The sequence below is a fragment of the Leptodactylus fuscus genome, chromosome 1, assembly GCF_031893055.1.
Source record: "Leptodactylus fuscus isolate aLepFus1 chromosome 1, aLepFus1.hap2, whole genome shotgun sequence".
Classification (NCBI taxonomy): Eukaryota; Metazoa; Chordata; class Amphibia; order Anura; family Leptodactylidae; genus Leptodactylus; species Leptodactylus fuscus.
The window spans coordinates 243,433,099-243,453,656 of NC_134265.1; the positions used below are offsets into that span (position 1 = coordinate 243,433,099).

General features: G+C 45.1%; 1 protein-coding gene across 1 annotated transcript in view; it reads right to left on the bottom strand.

Moving 5' to 3' along the window:
* ADAMTS3 (ADAM metallopeptidase with thrombospondin type 1 motif 3) overlaps window positions 1-20,558 on the bottom strand; it is a 187,046-nt gene that overhangs the window by 27,028 nt on the left and 139,460 nt on the right. The window contains exon 16 of the mRNA XM_075284923.1: window positions 11,206-11,286. Within this exon, the coding sequence (XP_075141024.1) occupies window positions 11,206-11,286 (81 nt within the window). The remainder of the gene's footprint in view (window positions 1-11,205; window positions 11,287-20,558) is intronic.

Consider the following 20,558-nt stretch of genomic DNA (forward strand, 5'->3'; position numbering starts at 1 on the left):
TAGCCCTAAGTTAATTAAAAGGGCTAAAAAAATTATGGAAACAGGACAAACTGTCTTGTACTCTCTGAACAGGGAAAGTTTGTTTTATTTCCCCAAGAGAAAGGCTACCGTCCATCCTGGGCATCCGGGCTTGAAATTCATAATGGAGATGGAGTGGAAATTTCTGTCCAGAAGATTTGAACTTAATTCTAGATTTAAACTAGATACAGGGGATTGTGAAGCTTGGGAAGAACCAGCCAGAGTTAATCATGCAGTCGCAAACCTCTCTAGGAAATCCTTTTTTCGGCAAATGAGTCATATCTTCTCAAGTATCTGATGGATAGTAGAGCTGATATTTTTCTGAATAAAATAATGTTTCTTTGGCAGTCTTGTCTAAAGCCGCTAGGGCAGTTCCTGGGTCTAGAACCTTAAGATTATGGCTAAGTCACTTGGGGAGAAACATCCAAAATGGTGTCTCTAGAGAAGAATTAATGGAGCAACATTATTCTCTTAAATTTGCTGCAGACTGTGCTTATGACTTTCCCTTAGATGCATTAAGAATTGCCGCAAAATATCTAGCGGTCACCAATGTGGCTAGACGAGTCATCTGTCTGAAGTCTTGGACAGAACAGGCAACTTCAAAATACAACTTATGTTCTCTTTTTGAACCCAAGAGACTTGATGGAGAAAAGCTGGATCAGCTGTTAGAAGCTAATAAGAGTGCAAGAGCCTTGGTCTCTCCACAGACCAATAGAAGCTTTAAGGCTAAGGCCCCATGTAGCGGGCCACTGTAAGAAAAATCATGGTTTCATCTGTGAACTTCATCTGCTTCAATTATACCTATAAAGAAACCACTGGTGTTGTAGTAGGTATAATCGACATGATGTGATTTCTGAAACTGCGATGGTTTTGAAAATCGCTGCGGGTCCACTGCATGTATTGTTCTGCAACGTGTGGATGGAATTCGCTAGTCACTTTGGAATGACTGTAAAATGCTGTGGCTTTTCCCGCAGCATCTCGCCACGGCCAAACAGCGGCGTTTACGCTATGTGGGGCCCTGGCCTATGCCATGTTTGTGTTATCAAAGAAGACATGAATTTATCCTTAATAAAGGAAACAGTATGTAACGATGCTAGTTATCAGATTTGGAGTCCAATTGGTGGGGCAAATGGTACAGTACTTAAATAGTAATAAATGAAGGATAAGTACCTCAGAAGTAGAAGAAACCGTGGTCAGACGTTAGCAGGGTTCGGTACACGGTAGGAGCAGATCAATCGTAGTCAGGCGTTAGCAAGGTTCGGTACACAGGAGGAGCAGATCAATTGTAGTCAGGCGTTAGCAAGGTTCGGTACACAGGAGGAGCAGATCAATCGTAGTCAGGCGTTAGCAAAGTTCGGTACACAAGAGCAGCAAGGCAGTGGTGAGGTTCAGGGCAACAGGAAGCAGACAGCCAGAATAATCAGGCACAGGATGGAGTGAGCTGTGAGTTCATATAGGACGGGCTAAACTGTGATTGGCCACAGAACAGGTGATCTTAATAAACCAATTACTCCAACAGAAGAGACCAGACAAGGTTAAGCACAAAACAAAACAGGTTTCCAAATAGTGCAATGGTTAAGGCCGCAGAACATAGTCAGGAAGTCATGGGTTCAAGACCCAGTGAGTTCAGTTCGTGACATTACTCCCCCTTCTCCAGGAGCGTCCTCTGGCTTGGCTTTTCTGGATAGCGCTGATGAAATTCTCTTACCAGTTGTGGAGCATGGATGTTGTTTACGGGTTCCCATGAATTGTCTTCAGGACCATACCCTTGCCACTTTATCAAGTACTGTAACTGATTTCGATGAATACGAGAATCCAAAATAGCCTCTACTAGATATTCCTCTTCTCCCTCAACAATAACTGGGTCAGGTGGAGGCAAGTTACGTCCCAGGAATGGATTTTCCACAAAAGGCTTGAGAAGAGAGGAATGAAAAACAGGGTGAATCCGGATAGATTCTGGGAGTTTTAAACGAAATGCTACAGGATTAATTTGAGCCACAATCTCAAAAGGTCCAATAAATTTCTGACCTAGCTTGGCTGAAGGTACCTTGAGCTTCAAATTTCTTGTAGAGAGCCATACCTTATCTCCTATACCAAAGGAAGGAAAAGACTTGCGATGTCTATCAGCAGTCTTCTTATAGCGATCTTGGGCTTCATGCAGAGCGTTTGTCAATTTTTCTTGAACTTGCTTCAAAGTAGACAGTCTGTCGGAGACAGCAGGAACTGAAGAAGAAATTGGAAGGTTGGGAATGAATGTAGGATGGAAACCCATATTGGCAAAAAATGGACTCTGAGATGTAGAAGAATGCTGGGAGTTGTTATAAGCAAATTCCACTGTAGGAAGGAAATTAACCCAGTCATCCTGGAGATAACTTGTGTAACACCGCAAATACTGTTCAAGGGTTTGGTTAGTGCGCTCAGTTTGCCCATTAGATTATGGATGAAAGGCAGAAGATAAGTTTACTTCAATCCCTAGAGTGGCACAAAAACTCTTCCAGAACTTTGAGGTAAATTGTACCCCACGGTCAGAAACTACATTGTCGGGTATGCCATGTAGGCGGAAAACTTCTCGGATGACTAATTCTGCAGTCTCTTCAGCAGAGGGTACCCCCTTTGTTGGTATAAAATGAGCCATTTTGGTCAGACGGTCTACCACTACCAGAACTGTACGCATATCTCTTGAAGATGGTAGTTCAACAATAAAATCCATGGAAACAGAACCCCAAGGACGAGATGGAATAGGAAGGGGTTGAAGTAATCCCACTGGTGAGGATCGAGGGGTCTTATTCCTAGCACAGGTTTGACAGGAAGAAACATACTTCTTTACATCCACTTGATATTTGGGCCACCAAAATGAACGAGACAAAAGTTCTTTGGTCTTTTCGACTCCCATGTGACCTGCGGGTTTAGAGTCGTGAACAAGGCGCAGAATTTCCAATCGAGTAGTCTCAGGAACATATACACACTGATCAAGAGTCCAAACCCCATCTCTAAACACCAAATCAATATCTGTGGGGGGATGATTAAGGAAGGAATCTCCATTATAACCTTCTTTGATCTTCTGAAGTATATCCTTGGAAATGATTGCCCCTACAAAATTCTTAGCAGGTAAGATGGTGGTTTCGGATGTGTCATCTTGTGTTATGTCAGAACATTTCCGGGATAGGGCATCTGCTTTTCCATTGCGGGATCCCGGTCTGTAGGAAATAATGAAATTAAATCTTGAAAAAAATAAAGACCATCTAGCCTGTCTACCAGAAAGCCTCTTGGCTGATCTAATACATTCTAGATTTCAGTGATCTGTAAGAACCTGAACCACATGAGATGCTCCTTCAAGAAGATGCCTCCATTCTGTGAATGCTTTCTTAATTGCAAGTAATTCTTTATTCCCAATGTCATAGTTTCTTTCTGGAGGAGACATCAGGCAAGAAAAAAAAGCACAAGGATGAAGCAACTGTTTATCTCCAACTCTTTGGGACAACACTGCTCCTACTGCTGAATCTGAAGCATCCACTTCAACTATAAATGGGAGGTCTGGATTAGGATGAACTAAGATAGGAGCAGAAGTAAAAAGTGTCTTTAATTGGTTAAATGCTTCGTCGGCACTTGAAGACCATTTAAAAGGAATCCTTTTCTGGGTTAATTTTGTTATTGGACTAATAACTTTTGAGAAATTCCTAATAAATTTGCGGTAGAAGTTTGCAAAGCCGACAAATCTTTGGATCTCCTTGACATTCTTGGGAGAAGGCCAGTCTAAAATAGCTTGGATCTTACTAGGGTCCATGCGCAATCCTTCTGTAGAAATGATGTACCCCAAAAACTGAATTTCTGTCTTTTCAAATTCACATTTTTCCAGTTTAATATATAGTTGGTTCTCTCTTAGACGGCTCAAAACCATGGTAACCTGCTTACGATGTTCTTCAAGGTTCTCAGAGTATATTAATATGTCATCCAAATACGCCACCACAAATTGATCCAGCAGATCTCGGAAGACATCATTAATAAAATGTTGAAAAGTTGCTGGGGCATTGCAAAGTCCAAAAGGCATAACAAGGGATTCAAAATGGCCGTAGCGTGTTCGGAATGCTGTCTTCCACTCGTCCCCAGGTCGTATACGGACAAGATTGTATGCCCCTCGTAGATCCAACTTAGTAAAGATCTTTGCTGACCGTAATCTCTCGAGTAACTCTGGAATAAGCGGAAGAGGATAACGATTTTTAACGGTTATTTGATTTAGTTCTCTGTAGTCAATACAAGGACGTAATGTGCCATCTTTCTTTGGTACAAAGAATATAGGTGCTCCTGCCGGAGAAGTGGAATGCCGTATAAATCCTTTGGCCAGATTTTCTTTGATGTACTCATCCAGGACCTTCAGCTCCATCTCTGCAAGTGGATAGATGCGTCCATAAGGTATGGATGCGCCTGGTAAAAGTTCAATAGGACAATCATACGTGCGGTGAGGGGGTAGCTGGTCTGCATTCCTTTTGTCACAAACATCTTTAAATTCCTTATAAGGTTCAGGTAATTCGACAGCGATAGTGCTGGATCTTTCAGTAGCTCCCACCTGTGAAAGAATAGGCTGCTTCAGTTGACAATTTTGTTGACAATATTCAGAAGTGAAAGGGGCCACACGGTGGCTCAGTGGTTAGCACTGCAGGCTTGCAGCGCTGGAGTCCTGGTGTTCAAATCCCACCAAGGACAAAAAACCATCTGCAAGGAGTTTGTATGTTCTCCCCGTGTTTGCATGGATTTCCATCCCATATTCCAAAAAAGATATACTGATAGGGAAAAATGTACATTGTGAGCTCTATGTGGGGCTCACAATCTACATTTTAAAAATAAATAAATAAATAAATAATATTCAGAAGTGAAAGTTACATTTCCTGACTTCCAGTCTACTGAAGGATTGTGGATGCTAAGCCATGGTATGCCCAAAATTACTGGAAATTTTGGTGAAGAGATTAACTGAAAACAAATCCTCTCCTGATGACCGGGATCAATCAATACTTCCAGTTCAGTAGTTTCATGAGTAACAGGACCAGAATTTAAAGGTGACCCATCAACAGTTACTAATTCAACTGGTGAAGATCTTGCACTGTGCTCAATATGATTATCAAATGCAAACTTAACGTCCATAAAATTTCCAGCTGCACGGGAATCCAACATTGCTGTAGTGGACAACTTGTAGGAAACATATGAGAGCTGAACTGGTAAGATGAAATGAGGTCGGTTAGAGGTCATATTGTCAGGACAAGATGTGGTGGAAAACAGAGGCTGTGTCACCAGACTAAGAGAAGCACAGTGGGGACAAGATTCCAAATTTGGTCGAATCTCAGTTGCCGCAACTGCCCGTTGAGGTTTCTTAGGGCAGTCAAGAACATAATGTCCAGGTTGTCCACAATAAAGGCATAATTTTTCAGCAAGGCGGCGACGTTTTTCAGCAGTTGAAATTGGTCCCCGGATGGCATCTACTTGCATAGGTTCTGGGGCCGAACCTGTTTGAGAAGGTGTCTGCATCTTTGGGAGAAACCGTCCCTCAGGTAAATGAGAGAAGGTGCCTGCATCATAATAGCCTCGTCTTTCTTGCTTCCTTTCCAGGAGTCTTTGGTCAATACGGATGCATAACCGTATATACTCCTCAAAGTCAGCTGGAAGATCTACTTTAACAGATTCAGAAAGTCCTCCATAGAACCGCCATTTTAGTGCGGAGGTGTTCCAGGAAACATCAGAAGCCCAGCGCCGAAACTCTGCAGCATATTCCGCAACAGAGCGTCTTCCCTGGCGAAGATCCCGCAGAACCCCCTCAGCAGTGGCGCAACGATTGGGGTCATCAAATACTAAGCCCATTGCTGCAAGAAAGTCCTTAAGATTGTCCAAAATCTCATCATCCTGTTCTAAATAAGGTGATGCCCATGCTTGTGCATCGTCTATTAGCAGGGCAATGATGAACACAACTTTGGACCTATCAGTAGGGAACAGTGAGGAATGCGTAGAAAAAAATAATCCGGCAATGATTAAGGAATCCTCGGTACAAGTGTCTCTTTCCACCAAATTTTTCTGGTAGTGGAATCCGGTAAACTTGAGAAGTGGCACTGACAGCAGCAGAATTTGCACGCAATTCATTTACTTGTTGTTGTAATTCAGTGACTTGACTTTTCATTTCATTTAATTGTCCTTGAAGGCCATACACAAGGTTATGCAATTCCGAGATCTGGAAGGCATGCTGTGACAAAGCAGACTCCGCCCCTCCGGCCTCCATGTTGGGCCTGATTATTATGTAACGATGCTAGTTATCAGATTTGGAGTCCAATTGGTGGGGCAAATGGTACAGTACTTAAATAGTAATAAATGAAGGATAAGTACCTCAGAAGTAGATCAATCGTAGTCAGGCGTTAGCAAGGTTCGGTACACAGGAGGAGCAGATCAATCATAGTCAGGCGTTAGCAAAGTTCGGTACACAAGAGCAGCAAGGCAGTGGTGAGGTTCAGGGCAACAGGAAGCAGACAGCCAGAATAATCAGGCACAGGATGGAGTAAGCTGTGAGTTTATATAGGACAGGCTAAACTGTGATTGGCCACAGAACAGGTGATCTTAATAAACCAATTACTCCAACAGAAGAGACCAGACAAGGTAAAGCACAGAACAAAACAGGTTTCCAAATAGTGCAATGGTTAAGGCCGCAGAACATAGTCAGCAAGTCATGGGTTCAAGACCCAGTGAGTTCAGTTCGTGACACAGTAAACAAATTGATAGTGGCAGACCCTATCAAAGATTCACAACCACTACCTCAGAAGACTCAAAGAAGAAACAAGAAGATGCAGGGGCTAGCAAACAAGATTTTTTACATCAGAGGTTGTCAAGTCTGAGGCTGTTTGCAGAATTTTTTGCTAGCGTGGTTCAGTATTGCTTCAGACAAATGGTTTCTGGATGTAATAAAGAAGAATTATGCTGTAGAAATTCTCCGGAAACCAAAAGATCATTTTCTTCTAAACAAGCAATAGATCATTCATGTTCTTCCCCTTATACAAGAGATCTATGGCAAAAGGTGCCATAGAAGAAGTTCAAAAAGATATAGAATGTTTTTGAATTTTTACATAAGAATTTTTCATCAATTCATGGAGACCTTGGGTTTGTTAGTAGCCTCAATAGTTGCAGTACTTTGGGCTATGGCACATAGCCGGAGTCTCCAGGACAAAATGCTCTGTTACTGGAATGTAGATATGAAGAGGATGCGTACAAACAGATTTTTAAAATTGTAGAATTTGCCCTGTTGGACTTAAGAGCTCTGCATATAAAAAGATCTCTGATTAAATTAAATCCCAAGTAGTTCCATCTCCTAAAAGACAGATGGGGAATGCCACAGATAGACTTGATGGAAACCAGAAACAATGCAAAATGATTGTTCTCTGAATGCACAAGATCATCCATATGCAGTGGATGCATTCCCTATGAGTTGGAGACACTAATTTCTTTATGTCTCTCCTCCAATCCATATTATCCAGAGACTACTGCAGAAAGACTTGCTGGAAGGTCCATCAGTGATAATAGTCGCACCATTCTGCCTCCGGAGGGCTTGCTTTCTTCTATTATTTTAAATTTCAAACAACGAGCATAGGCGTCTTCCTCGGTCTGCAGGTCTGTTAACCCAGAAAGGTCTGTTCCATTCAGAGCTGAGCTTCCTGGAGCTCTTCCTCTACCTTCATCAAGCATTATAACCTGGACATCCACTCTAAGGGTCCAGCCTTTGTGACAGCAGTACTTAATACGATTTCCAAGTTATGATCTTTCCCTAGCTTGGACCCTTGGGTTTAAAATTGGGTTTACTTGAAATTTTGCTTTCCTTGAGTCTAAAGCCAACACAACATACCCACCCAATTTAAATCAAGTAAAAAAATCTTGTCCATTAAAACATAAAAAGATAGTAGAGGGGTGGGAGGTTTCTTTTAACATTAATTATGCTAATTAACTGCCTCAATGCTAAGTAGGTGGGCCATTCCTGGGAGGAGATAAAGGCAGAGATGAAGACCCTAATGTGCTGCCTTTGGAAAGAAAATAAAATTCCAGATAAGAGCTCATTCACATCTGCGCCCGTTCTCCGTCTGTCGGGTTTCCGTCTTCTGCAGACAGAAGATGGAAACCCAACAGACAGTGTCCGGCCGTGAGCGCCGGGGGGAGCGTTTTGTGCTCTCCGCGGCAAAACTGTTTTTTTTAACCGGACACAAAGTCCTGCATGTCCGACTTTGTGTCCAGTTAAAAAAAAACGGTTTTGCTGCGGAGAGCACAAAACGCTCACCAGCACTCACGGCCGGACAGTTTCCAAGCCCATTCAAATGAATGGGTTTGAAAACTGACTGCAGGTTTCCATCTCCTGCGCAGTTTCAGGCAGGAAACAGAAACCTGCATAATGGAGGCTGGGGGGCAGATGTGAACCCGGCCTTAATCCAATTTTGTCTATGGGTATATTAGAGAAAATTCACAGGAGCTTGAATTCTGCTCACATATTTAGGTTGTGGGGGGGGAATGCTGTCTGATATTAATGTATATGACCATTCTTATTGAAATGCTGCATGCACTGCTGAAACAATATATAAATTTTTACCTTTAGATAGATATGGAAAATGAAACAGGGTGAGCTACACTATTCTAACAATGATGAGGTCAGCCTGTTTTTTTTTTAAATTGAAGTCATTTTCTCAAACAACACCCTATATCTCTGCATCTATGATTCCTAAATCCGTGCGGGTGCGGAATAGGGGACGTGAGTTTTTAAGTTAACTGCATATGTGTATAATATATATATATATATATATATATATATATATATATATATATATATATATATATTCAATGTAACTACTGTATATGCATAAGTAAATATCTTTTTATACTGTATATACTGTATAAATGTATATGCAAACAGGTTGCTGGTTGAAAAAATGCAGTATTGACAATGATTAACAGGACCTCTTAAATATTCTTAAAGCATTCATTGTGCATCGGGATATAATCTGCAATTCTTCATACATCTCTAAACATCCAATATAATCCAAAGCATGACATAAAATTACATTTCTGTGCTTCAGCTATAGAAACAGATGTTTAGTTGCAGTTTGCACTACACAAAACATAATAATGGCAATAGGCTGAATGTTTAAAGATTGCAATCATTATCAGATCATCTAAAATGTATGTTGTGTATATGCAAATGCAAAAAAACATTTTTGCTGAAAAAAGTAGATTTTTAAGGGATTTTAACAATAAACTGTAGTGAAACCAGCGTTGTATGTGGGCATACTTTGTAATACAGGTTCCCGGAAGAAGACAGAGGACTGGTCAGAAATGGGCAAACCTCAAGATTCATTTCGTTTTCGGGTTTGGCGGCTTAGGTGTCTGATTAGTTTTGGGTCGAACAAGTTAGTTACAAAGCATACATTAAAGTGGTTTTCAGAGCAAAAAATGCACCCATATACCTTTATTTGTGTTTTGAGTGATTTCTGGGTGTCTCTAGGAGATACTGGTATCTCCTGCATTTGTTTAGGAGGTTCAGTTTCCTGCTATATAACTTCCACGCTACTACCTCTAACCATACTCTACCACTCCTCCCTCCTATACACCCCCACCTTGTCTCTCTAGCTATCCTGCCCACTACTAGCCCTTCTCTACCTATTCAGCCCAATCCTCAACCCCATTATATACTTACCCCACTTCATTCCAGGTTTCTTCCTGCAGGACAGGCCCTCCATCTTTACTGATTCTGCAGGCGTGCGCTCCTCACCCAGTGCTGCTCTGTTCTATGCAGCGACGATCCACCTCTACTGTGCATGCGTGGGATTATTGTCAGCATTATGCAGAGCAGCGCTTGGAGAACCGCGCACCTGCAGAATCAGTAATGAAGGAGGAGCCATCCCGCAGGAAGAAGCTTGGAAGGGTAAGTATGATGGAGTGGATGGGAGTGGTAGTGACAATCTATTTCTGGAAATTGGGAAAAAGATCATCACCAGGTAATCAGAAAATGTGCACTTTTGATTAATTAGGTTATTTAGAAAGAAGGAGAGGGTTTAGGTTAGTTTAGGGCTTTCCATGTATCCCGGAGACCCCCTTTAAATTGGCTTAAAGCACAATGTAGGGGTCCTAGGAATCTATCTAATTTATAGCTCTCTAAGGCAAACAAAGCCAAAATTATGTCAATGTGAAAGTGACATTATTATTCCAAGAGACCCAAGAGTATAATAGGTGGAGGCCCAGGGGAGGTGTAAAAATTGTTAATTCTATTCATACTGACCTTCCGTAATCTCTTTTGGGCCTCTTTGTGGCATCTAGCATTCTCCTGGTAATGTAAAGTACTCTTCTGTGATGTCAACAGTCTGGTGGTCACCATTCTGCGACATGGGCATACCATGCTTCATAGCGCTCAGCGTGCCCAGGTCACCAATGAGGCCCAATCACAGAAGAGTGCTGTTCATCATCAGGAGCACGTATGATGCCACTGGGAGGCACAAAAGCGGTAACGGAAATTGATTATGAATGTGCCTATTTAGTTAGTGCATTCCTGACTGAGTTGTTCAGAAACTGTTTTAGTAGTTAGAACCCTGCCATCTATTTTAGTGACTGAAAAAATGAGTGTATGGTCACACACTGTAGATATGTTACAGAACTTTCTGTGACTAATAATTAGTTTCACTGATCTATAAATGTGCTTATTATGGTACCAGCTGCAGGGATTTATGCAAGCTGATACAGATGAATGGACAGTCACAAAACTTTCTGCCACAAATCTGGCACATGAGAATAAGCCATAAAAATATATGACACAAAATATGAGCATACACAACGCTGGCTTCAAAAAACTTTACTAGTAACAACATCTTTAGGGTAAAGCCATATACAGCAGATTCACTGTGGATTTCAACACACATTGGTGGCAAAAAACAGGCAAAGTCACTTGTGTTTTAAATCCACAGCAAGAAATTGACCTAACTATTGAGACTAACCCGCTGCGATTAAGCCATACATGGCCCTGGCCTAAAATGTTTATTTCCACAAGCAATAATTATCCACAGAAGAGGGGATACGTCTTTGAGAAAAGGGGTCCCAAATCCCTCTGTCTGAATAGAGCATCAATCACACATGCACACTGGTGCTCTATTCATCTCTAAGGGACTGCCAAATTCAAGATGAACCACTTACCAAGAATATGAGGGGAAGCCTCGTCTTCTTGGATAAACACATGTCTAGCACCAGGAGGGATGTCAAACATCTTAAGGTAGCCTATACATGTGTTGTGATCAAGCAGAAGAAAACAAAAGATAAGAGCAAAGGTTAGCATAGCATAATATAATATAAAGCTATCCATAAATGGATCCTGCAATAAGCTGTGAAAAGGTAAAATGAGATTAGTTGCTGTTCACATTGAGAGAAAGCTGTTGTTAAAAAAAAAGTCACCGTAAGTTTAATGCAGTCTGTTTATTTTATTCATGTGAGCACATAGAAAGACAAAATGTTGATATTTCCTATGTTCCAGAGAAGGTTCTGGAATGTGATATAGAATTTCCAATGGTTTCAGGGAATCCCAGGAATACAGAAAATAAGAACATTTTGTCCGTTCTGAAGCAATGCTTGCTAAAAACCACGGGTGCCTACAGTCATCATCTCACATCTCCTGTGATCTGAGATGTCACTTACCAACTATGTTTTTAGACTCTCTGGACTCATACAGTGAGATGTTTCGTGCTCCCTTAGGTAATGTGAAAGCTCCTCTTGTTTTCCCTTAAATAGATTATTTTTATTAAATCACTGACAAGTCTTATTACTTTCATTGACTATTCCTAACTGGAGAAGACAATACAAGAACACTAGAAGGCATTGCACTTTGAGGATATGTATCAAAATGGCACTTTTTCAACAACTACTGTTTTGATCTGATTTTTAGGTCCTATTTTTAAGGAATTTGTATGTTGGGCCATCTCAAGATGTGGGGATACCACACAGAATGCAAAACCTCAGCATATTTACTTTAGTGTCTAAAACATTGGGTCAGTGTGTCATTAACAAATGGATGTAAAAGAACAAGTAGAAGGTCCAGCTCCTAAGCTAACCATGGATGTCATCTAACTATTAAAATCTATGCGTGTTAATACGGCTTTTCCTTCACTTTGTGCCTAAAACAATGTATTTCAAGGCAATTCATCTTCTGCTGGATAATTGTACAAAGCAGCTACTGTTCTGTTATGAGAGCTGCTGTATCTATATTGCGCCTTCCACGCAAGGACCTTGAGTTCATGAAATAATTGCAAAGTTCAATTATTTGTAAAATATTCAATAATCTCATTAGTTCATTAGGAAATATGTAAAGTCATCCAATTGCAGAGTTTTGACCTGGCCTCATGCATGTTCTACATGTAGGCCAGCATGTTAATTGAAATCAACAGTATTTGTCTTTTTCCAGATTCTTTTCTGTGTTAGGTGATATCTAACCCTGTATTACATATAGTAAATGTGAAATAATCCAGTATACTTAGGACCACTGAAATGCTGGATTAAAGGGTGTTCTGCACAAGAGGATCTAATGTAGGTCAATAGGTAGATCAATATTCTGACTGACAGCTACAGTAATGTGCCAGCACTTCCCCTACAGTATATATCAGTAAAATAATGCTTTTACATGAATAGAAAATAAATCCACAATGGGAATTATACAGAAGAATTAAGTTATACTGGTCAAATCTTGGAAGATGTAATTGATTGTAATTGTAATGATCTTGGAGATCAAATGATGAAAAAAAAAAAAAAATCATGCGATAGTAAAACCGCTCTGAACATAGTTATCTATATGTTTCCAGGCTACACAACAAAGAACATCATCAGATATAAGTGACATGTCTTAGCAGCAGAAAGAAGAATAACTTTTCCACTCTGTAGATGCAACATGGTTGTCACTTTTTGCCAGTGGACATCTGGACAGCGTCAGGTTATAGTGCTGTGTAGATGGGCAGCACGACAAAGAGCTAGTGAAAGTCAAACTTTCACTGATCTCTCTATAGGTAGCTTATGGTAAAATGATGTGGCGCCACCTGATAATTTGACCCTAGAAACACCATTCATCATCTAGTTCTGGCACCTGTATGCTCACAGCCAAACTGAACAGTGATAATGAAGTTGGGCAATAGAACACATGAAGTAGCGTAATGTAAATGCACTCTAACTCAAATACTACTGAGCTACAATACCAAGGTATTTTACCATATTTAGTGTAGATTTAACTTAGAAGGTGCTCATGAAACCATTACTGTTAGAGATGAGAGAACACTAAAATGTTCGAGGTTCGAAATTCGATTCGAACAGCCGCTCAATGTTCGTGTGTTCGAACGGGTTTCGAACCCCATTATAGTCTATGGGGAACAGATACTCGTTAAGGGGGAAACCCAAATCCGTGTCTGGAGGGTCACCAAGTCCACTATGACACCCCAGGAAATGATGCCAACACCTCTGGAATGACACTGGGACAGCAGGGGAAGCATGTCTGGGGGCATCTAACACACCAAAGACCCTCTATTACTCCAACATCACAGCCTAACAACTACACACTTTACACACTCAATACCACCTCTCTGACAGTAGGAAAACACCTTGAAACATGTGTATTTGGCACTTGCAGTGAGGAGAGCTTGTCACCAGCAGTGAATTTGGCCCTTGTAGTAAGTTGAGGTTGGCACCAACATTTGTTTTGAAAATCAGGGTGGATTGAGCCTCTAACCAGCAGAGTTTGGGCAAATTCATGGTGGAGGGAGCCTCTAAAAACCCCAGTTTGGACCAATTCATGGTGGAGGGAGCCTCTAAAAACCCCAGTTTGGACCAATTCATGGTGGAGGGAGCCTCTAAAAACCCCAGTTTGGACCAATTCATGATGGAGGGAGCCTCTAAACAGCCCAGTTTGGGCAAATTCATGGTGGAGGGAGCCTCTAAAAAACCCCAGTTTGGACCAATTCATGGTGGAGGGAGCCTCTAAAAACCCCAGTTTGGACCAATTCATGGTGGAGGGAGCCTCTAAACAGCCCAGTTTGGGCAAATTCATGGTGGAGGGAGCCTCTAAAAACCCCAGTTTGGACCAATTCATGGTGGAGGGAGCCTCTAAAAACCCCAGTTTGGACCAATTCATGGTGGAGGGAGCCTCTAAAAACCCCAGTTTGGACCAATTCATGGTGGAGGGAGCCTCTAAACAGCCCAGTTTGGACCAATTCATGGTGGAGGGAGCCTCTAAAAACCCCAGTTTGGACCAATTCATGGTGGAGGGAGCCTCTAAAAACCCCAGTTTGGACCAATTCATGCTGGAGGGAGCCTCTAAAAACCCCAGTTTGGACCAATTCATGGTGGAGGGAGCCTCTAAACAGCCCAGTTTGGGCAAATTCATGGTGGAGGGAGCCTCTAAACAGCCCAGTTTGGGCAAATTCATGGTGGAGGGAGCCTCTAAACAGCCCAGTTTGGGCAAATTCATGGTGGAGGGAGCCTCTAAAAACCCCAGTTTGGACCAATTCATGGTGGAGGGAGCCTCTAAAAACCCCAGTTTGGACCAATTCATGGTGGAGGGAGCCTCTAAAAACCCCAGTTTGGACCAATTCATGATGGAGGGAGCCTCTAAACAGCCCAGTTTGGGCAAATTCATGGTGGAGGGAGCCTCTAAAAAACCCCAGTTTGGACCAATTCATGGTGGAGGGAGCCTCTAAAAACCCCAGTTTGGACCAATTCATGGTGGAGGGAGCCTCTAAACAGCCCAGTTTGGGCAAATTCATGGTGGAGGGAGCCTCTAAAAACCCCAGTTTGGACCAATTCATGGTGGAGGGAGCCTCTAAAAACCCCAGTTTGGACCAATTCATGGTGGAGGGAGCCTCTAAAAACCCCAGTTTGGACCAATTCATGGTGGAGGGAGCCTCTAAACAGCCCAGTTTGGACCAATTCATGGTGGAGGGAGCCTCTAAAAACCCCAGTTTGGACCAATTCATGGTGGAGGGAGCCTCTAAAAACCCCAGTTTGGACCAATTCATGCTGGAGGGAGCCTCTAAAAACCCCAGTTTGGACCAATTCATGGTGGAGGGAGCCTCTAAACAGCCCAGTTTGGGCAAATTCATGGTGGAGGGAGCCTCTAAACAGCCCAGTTTGGGCAAATTCATGGTGGAGGGAGCCTCTAAACAGCCCAGTTTGGGCAAATTCATGGTGGAGGGAGCCTCTAAAAACCCCAGTTTGGACCAATTCATGGTGGAGGGAGCCTCTAAAAACCCCAGTTTGGACCAATTCATGGTGGAGGGAGCCTCTAAAAACCCCAGTTTGGACCAATTCATGGTGGAGGGAGCCTCTAAACAGCCCAGTTTGGACCAATTCATGGTGGAGGGAGCCTCTAAAAACCCCAGTTTGGACCAATTCATGGTGGAGGGAGCCTCTAAAAACCCCAGTTTGGACCAATTCATGGTGGAGGGAGCCTCTAAAAACCCCAGTTTGGACCAATTCATGGTGGAGGGAGCCTCTAAACAGCCCAGTTTGGGCAAATTCATGGTGGAGGGAGCCTCTAAACAGCCCAGTTTGGGCAAATTCATGGTGGAGGGAGCCTCTAAAAACCCCAGTTTGGACCAATTCATGGTGGAGGGAGCCTCTAAAAACCCCAGTTTGGACCAATTCATGGTGGAGGGAGCCTCTAAAAACCCCAGTTTGGACCAATTCATGGTGGAGGGAGCCTCTAAACAGCCCAGTTTGGACCAATTCATGGTGGAGGGAGCCTCTAAAAACCCCAGTTTGGACCAATTCATGGTGGAGGGAGCCTCTAAACAGCCCAGTTTGGACCAATTCATGGTGGAGGGAGCCTCTAAAAACCCCAGTTTAGACCAATTCATGGTGGAGGGAGCCTCTAAACAGCCCAGTTTGGGCAAATTCATGGTGGAGGGAGCCTCTAAACAGCCCAGTTTGGGCAAATTCATGGTGGAGGGAGCCTCTAAAAACCCCAGTTTGGACCAATTCATGGTGGAGGGAGCCTCTAAAAACCCCAGTTTAGACCAATTCATGGTGGAGGGAGCCTCTAAAAACCCCAGTTTGGACCAATTCATGGTGGAGGGAGCCTCTAAAAAACCCAGTTTGGACCAATTCATGGTGGAGGGAGCCTCTAACCAGCCCAGTTTGGACCAATTCATGGTGGAGGGAGCCTCTAAAAACCCCAGTTTGGACCAATTCATGGTGGAGGGAGCCTCTAAACAGCCCAGTTTGGACCAATTCATGGTGGAGGGAGCCTCTAAAAACCCCAATTTGGACCAATTCATGGTGGAGGGAGCCTCTAACCAGCCCAGTTTGGACCAATTCATGGTGGAGGGAGCCTCTAACCAGCCCAGTTTGGGCAAATTCATGGTGGAGGGAGCCTCTAAAAACCCCAATTTGGACCAATTCATGGTGGAGGGAGCCTCTAAACAGCCCAGTTTGGGCAAATTCATGGTGGAGGGAGCCTCTAAAAACCCCAGTTTGGACCAATTCATGGTGGAGGGAGCCTCTAAAAACCCCAGTTTGGACCAATTCATGGTGGAGGGAGCCTCTAAAAACCCCAGTTTGGACCAATTCATGGTGGAGGGAGCCTCTAAAAAACCCAGTTTGGACCAATTCATGGTGGAGGGAGTCTCTAACCAGCCCAGTTTGGACCAATTCATGGTGGAGGGAGCCTCTAAACAGCCCAGTTTGGACCAATTCATGGTGGAGGGAGCCTCTAACCAGCAGAGTTGGTGGAAATCAGGGTGGAGGGAGCCTCTAACCAGCAGAGTTGTGGGAAAGCAGGGTGGAGGGAGCCTCTAACCAGCAGAGTTGGTGGAAATCAGGGTGGAGGGAGCCTCTAACCAGCAGAGTTGTGGGAAAGCAGGGTGGAGGGAGCCTCTAACCAGCAGAGTTGTGGGAAAGCAGGGTGGAGGGAGCCTCTAACCAGCAGAGTTGTGGGAAAGCAGGGTGGAGGGAGCCTCTAACCAGCAGAGTTGGTGGAAATCAGGGTGGAGGGAGCCTCTAACCAGCAGAGTTGGGGGAAATCAGGGTGGAGGGAGCCTAGTATTAGCAGAATTGTGCAACTCTTATGGTGGATGAGTATGAGGATGCGGAGGAATTGGAGAGGTTGAGTACAGACATGGAGTTTCATGTTGGGGTGCTTTACACAGGTGGGCACAAAAATGAAGGCTCTATCCAGTGGTGGTTCATTTTTATCAAAGTGAGCCGGTCGGCACTCTCAGCTGACAGACGGGTGCGCTTGTCAGTGATGATGCCACCGGCTGCACTGAACACCCTCTCAGATAGGACGCTGGCGGCAGGACAGGACAGCACCTCCAAGGCATATAGGGCAAGTTCAAGCCACAGGTCCAACTTTGACACCCAATACGTGTAGGGCGCAGAGGGGTCGGAGAGGACAGGGCTGTGGTCGGAAAGGTATTCCCGCAACATGCGCCTATACTTCTCACGCCTGGTGACACTAGGACCCTCCGTGGCGGCACTTTGGCGAGGGGGTGCCATCAAGGTGTCCCAGACCTTAGACAGTGTGCCCCTCGTTTGTGTGGACCGGTGAGAACTTGGTTGCCTACTGGAGGAACTGCCCTCCCTGCCGCCAACGTCACATGCTGGAAACATCTCCATCATATTCTGCACCAATTGACTGTGGCAAGCATTGATGCGATTGGCCCTCCCCTCTACCGGAATAAAAGACGAGATGTTGTTTTTATACCGGGGGTCAAGGATAGCAAAGATCCAGTACTGGTTGTCCTCCATGATTTTGACAATACGCTTGTCGGTTGTAAAGCACCCCAACATGAACTCAGCCATGTCTGCCACAGTGTTAGTTGGCATGACTCCTCTGGCCCCACCGGAAAGTTCAATCTCCATTTCCTCCTCATCCTCCATGTCTACCCATCCGCGCTGCAACAATGGGACGATTCGAAGTTGCCCGGAAGCCTCCTGTATCACCATCACATCATCGGACAACTCTTCTTCCTCCTCCTCCTCCTCCTCCATTAAATGCAGTGAAGCGGACAGATGTGTGGACCTACTCTCCAGCTGTGACGGATCGGATGCTATCCCTAACTCCTCTGTGTGATCTGAGTTATCCCTGATGTCAATCAGGGATTCTCTCAGAACACACAAGAGCGGGATTGTAAGGCTCACCATCGCATCCTCAGAGCTCACCCTCCTTGTGGACTCCTCAAAGACCCATAGGATGTCACAAAGGTCTCTCATCCATGGCCACTCATGGATGTGAAACTGAGGCAGCTGACTTTGTGGCACCCTAGGGTTTTGTAGCTGGTATTCCATCAAAGGTCTCTGCTGCTCAACCACTCTATTCAACATCTGAAATGTTGAGTTCCAGCGTGTGGGGACGTCGCACAAAAGCCGGTGTTGTGGCACATGCAGGCGTTGCTGGAGAGATTTTAAGCTAGCAGCGGCTACTGTCGACTTGCGAAAGTGGGCGCACATGCGCCGCACTTTCACCAGTAGCTCTGGAACATTGGGGTAGCTCTTTAGGAAACGTTGCACCACTAGGTTGAAGACGTGGGCCAGGCATGGAACATGTTGGAGTCCGGCAAGCTCCAGAGCTGCTACCAGGTTCCGGCCGTTATCACAAACGACCATGCCTGGGCCCAGGTGCAGCGGCTCAAACCATATTGCCGTCTCATCGAGGAGGGCATCCCTCACCTCGGAGGCAGTGTGCTGTCTGTCCCCCAAGCTGATCAGCTTCAGCACAGCCTGCTGACGTCTACCAACGCCAGTGCTGCAACGTTTCCAACTCGTAGCTGGGGTCAATCTAACAGCGGAGGAGGAGGCGGTGGCGGAGGCGGTGGCGAAGGAGGAGGCGGTAGAGGAGGAGGAGGAGGGGGGTGTTCTTCTCGTGTCCCTGCCAGGAATGTTAGGCGGGGAGACGAGGTACACCGGGCCAGTTTGGGAAGCAGTCCCAGCCTCAACTACATTCACCCAGTGTGCCGTCAGTGAAATGTAGCGTCCCTGTCCGCATGCACTTGTCCACGCGTCGGTGGTCAAGTGGACCTTTGTGCAAAGCGCGGAACTAAGGGCCCGCCTGATGTTGAGTTACACGTGCTGGTGCAAGGCGGGGACGGCACACCGGGAGAAGTAGTGACGGCTAGGGACGGAATAGCGAGGTGCCGCAGTTGCCATCAGGTCCAGGAAGGCGGGAGTTTCAACAAGCCGGAACGCCAACATCTCCTGGGCCAGCAGTTTAGCGATGTTGGCGTTCAAGGCTTGCGCGTGTGGGTGGTTAGCAGTGTATTTCTGCCGCCGCTCCAATGTCTGAGAGATGGTGGGTTGTTGTAAAGAAGCGCCTGATGGTGCCTTTGATGGTGCAGGAGAAGGAGATAAGACAGGAACAGGGGAGGATGAGGGAGAAGTCAACAAAGTGGCGGAGGCAGATGAAGTGGTGTCCTGGCTCGTCCTCTGGAGTGCATCGCCAGCACAGTCAGCAGTGGCAGTGGCAGAGGCAGAGGCAGTGGCAGAGGCAGTGGCAGTGGCGTGAACGGCAGGCGGCCTTTGTCCTGCCGTTGCTGCCTGCCACTGATTCCAGTGCTTGGATTCCAAATGACGGCGCATTGAAGTGGTGGACAGGTTGCTCTTCTCAGAGCCCCTAATCAATTTCGAGAGGCAAATTGTGCAGACAACACTATATCTGTCCTCGGCGCATTCCTTGAAAAAACTCCACACCTTCGAGAAACGTGCCCTCGAGGTGGGAGTTTTTCGGGGCGGGGTACGAACTGGAACATCTTGGGAGATTCCGGGTGTGGCCTGGCTTCGCCTAAGCTGCTGACCTCTGCCTCTAGCTACCCTTTTTGGTGCTGCACCTGCCTCAACATCCACACTACTTTCCCCGCTTGACATCCCCCCTGTCCAGGTCGGGTCAGTGTCCTCATCATCCACCACTTCCTCTTCCAACTCCTGTCTCATCTCCTCCTCCCGCACAATGCGCCGGTCAACTGGATGCCCTGACGGCAACTGCGTCACATCATCGTCGATGAGGGTGGGTTGCTGGTCATCCACCACCAAATCGAACGGAGATGGAGGAGACTCTAGTGTTTGAGCATCTGGACACAGATGCTCCTCTGTTAGGTTCGTGGAATCGTGACGTGGAGAGGCAGGTTGAGGGACAATGAAAGGAGCGGAGAACAGCTCTGGGGAGCAGGGACAGTTGGGGTTATTGTTCTGTGAAGCTTGGGAATTTTGGGAGGAAGGAGGACAAGACTGTTGGGTAATAGGAGGAGAGGAGGCAGAGTCTGACTGGCTGCTGGACAATGTGCTGTAAGCGTTCTCTGACAGCCATTGCAAGACCTGTTCCTGGTTCTCGGGCCTACTAAGGTTTGTACCCTGCAGTTTAGTTAATGTGGTAAGCAACCCTGGCACTGTGGAGTGGCGCAATGCTTGCTGCCCCACAGGAGTAGGCACGGGACGCCCTGTGGCTTCACTGCTACCTTGCTCCCCAGAACCATTCCCCCGACCTCGCCCACGGCCTCGTCCACGTCCCTTTCCGGGAGCCTTGCGCA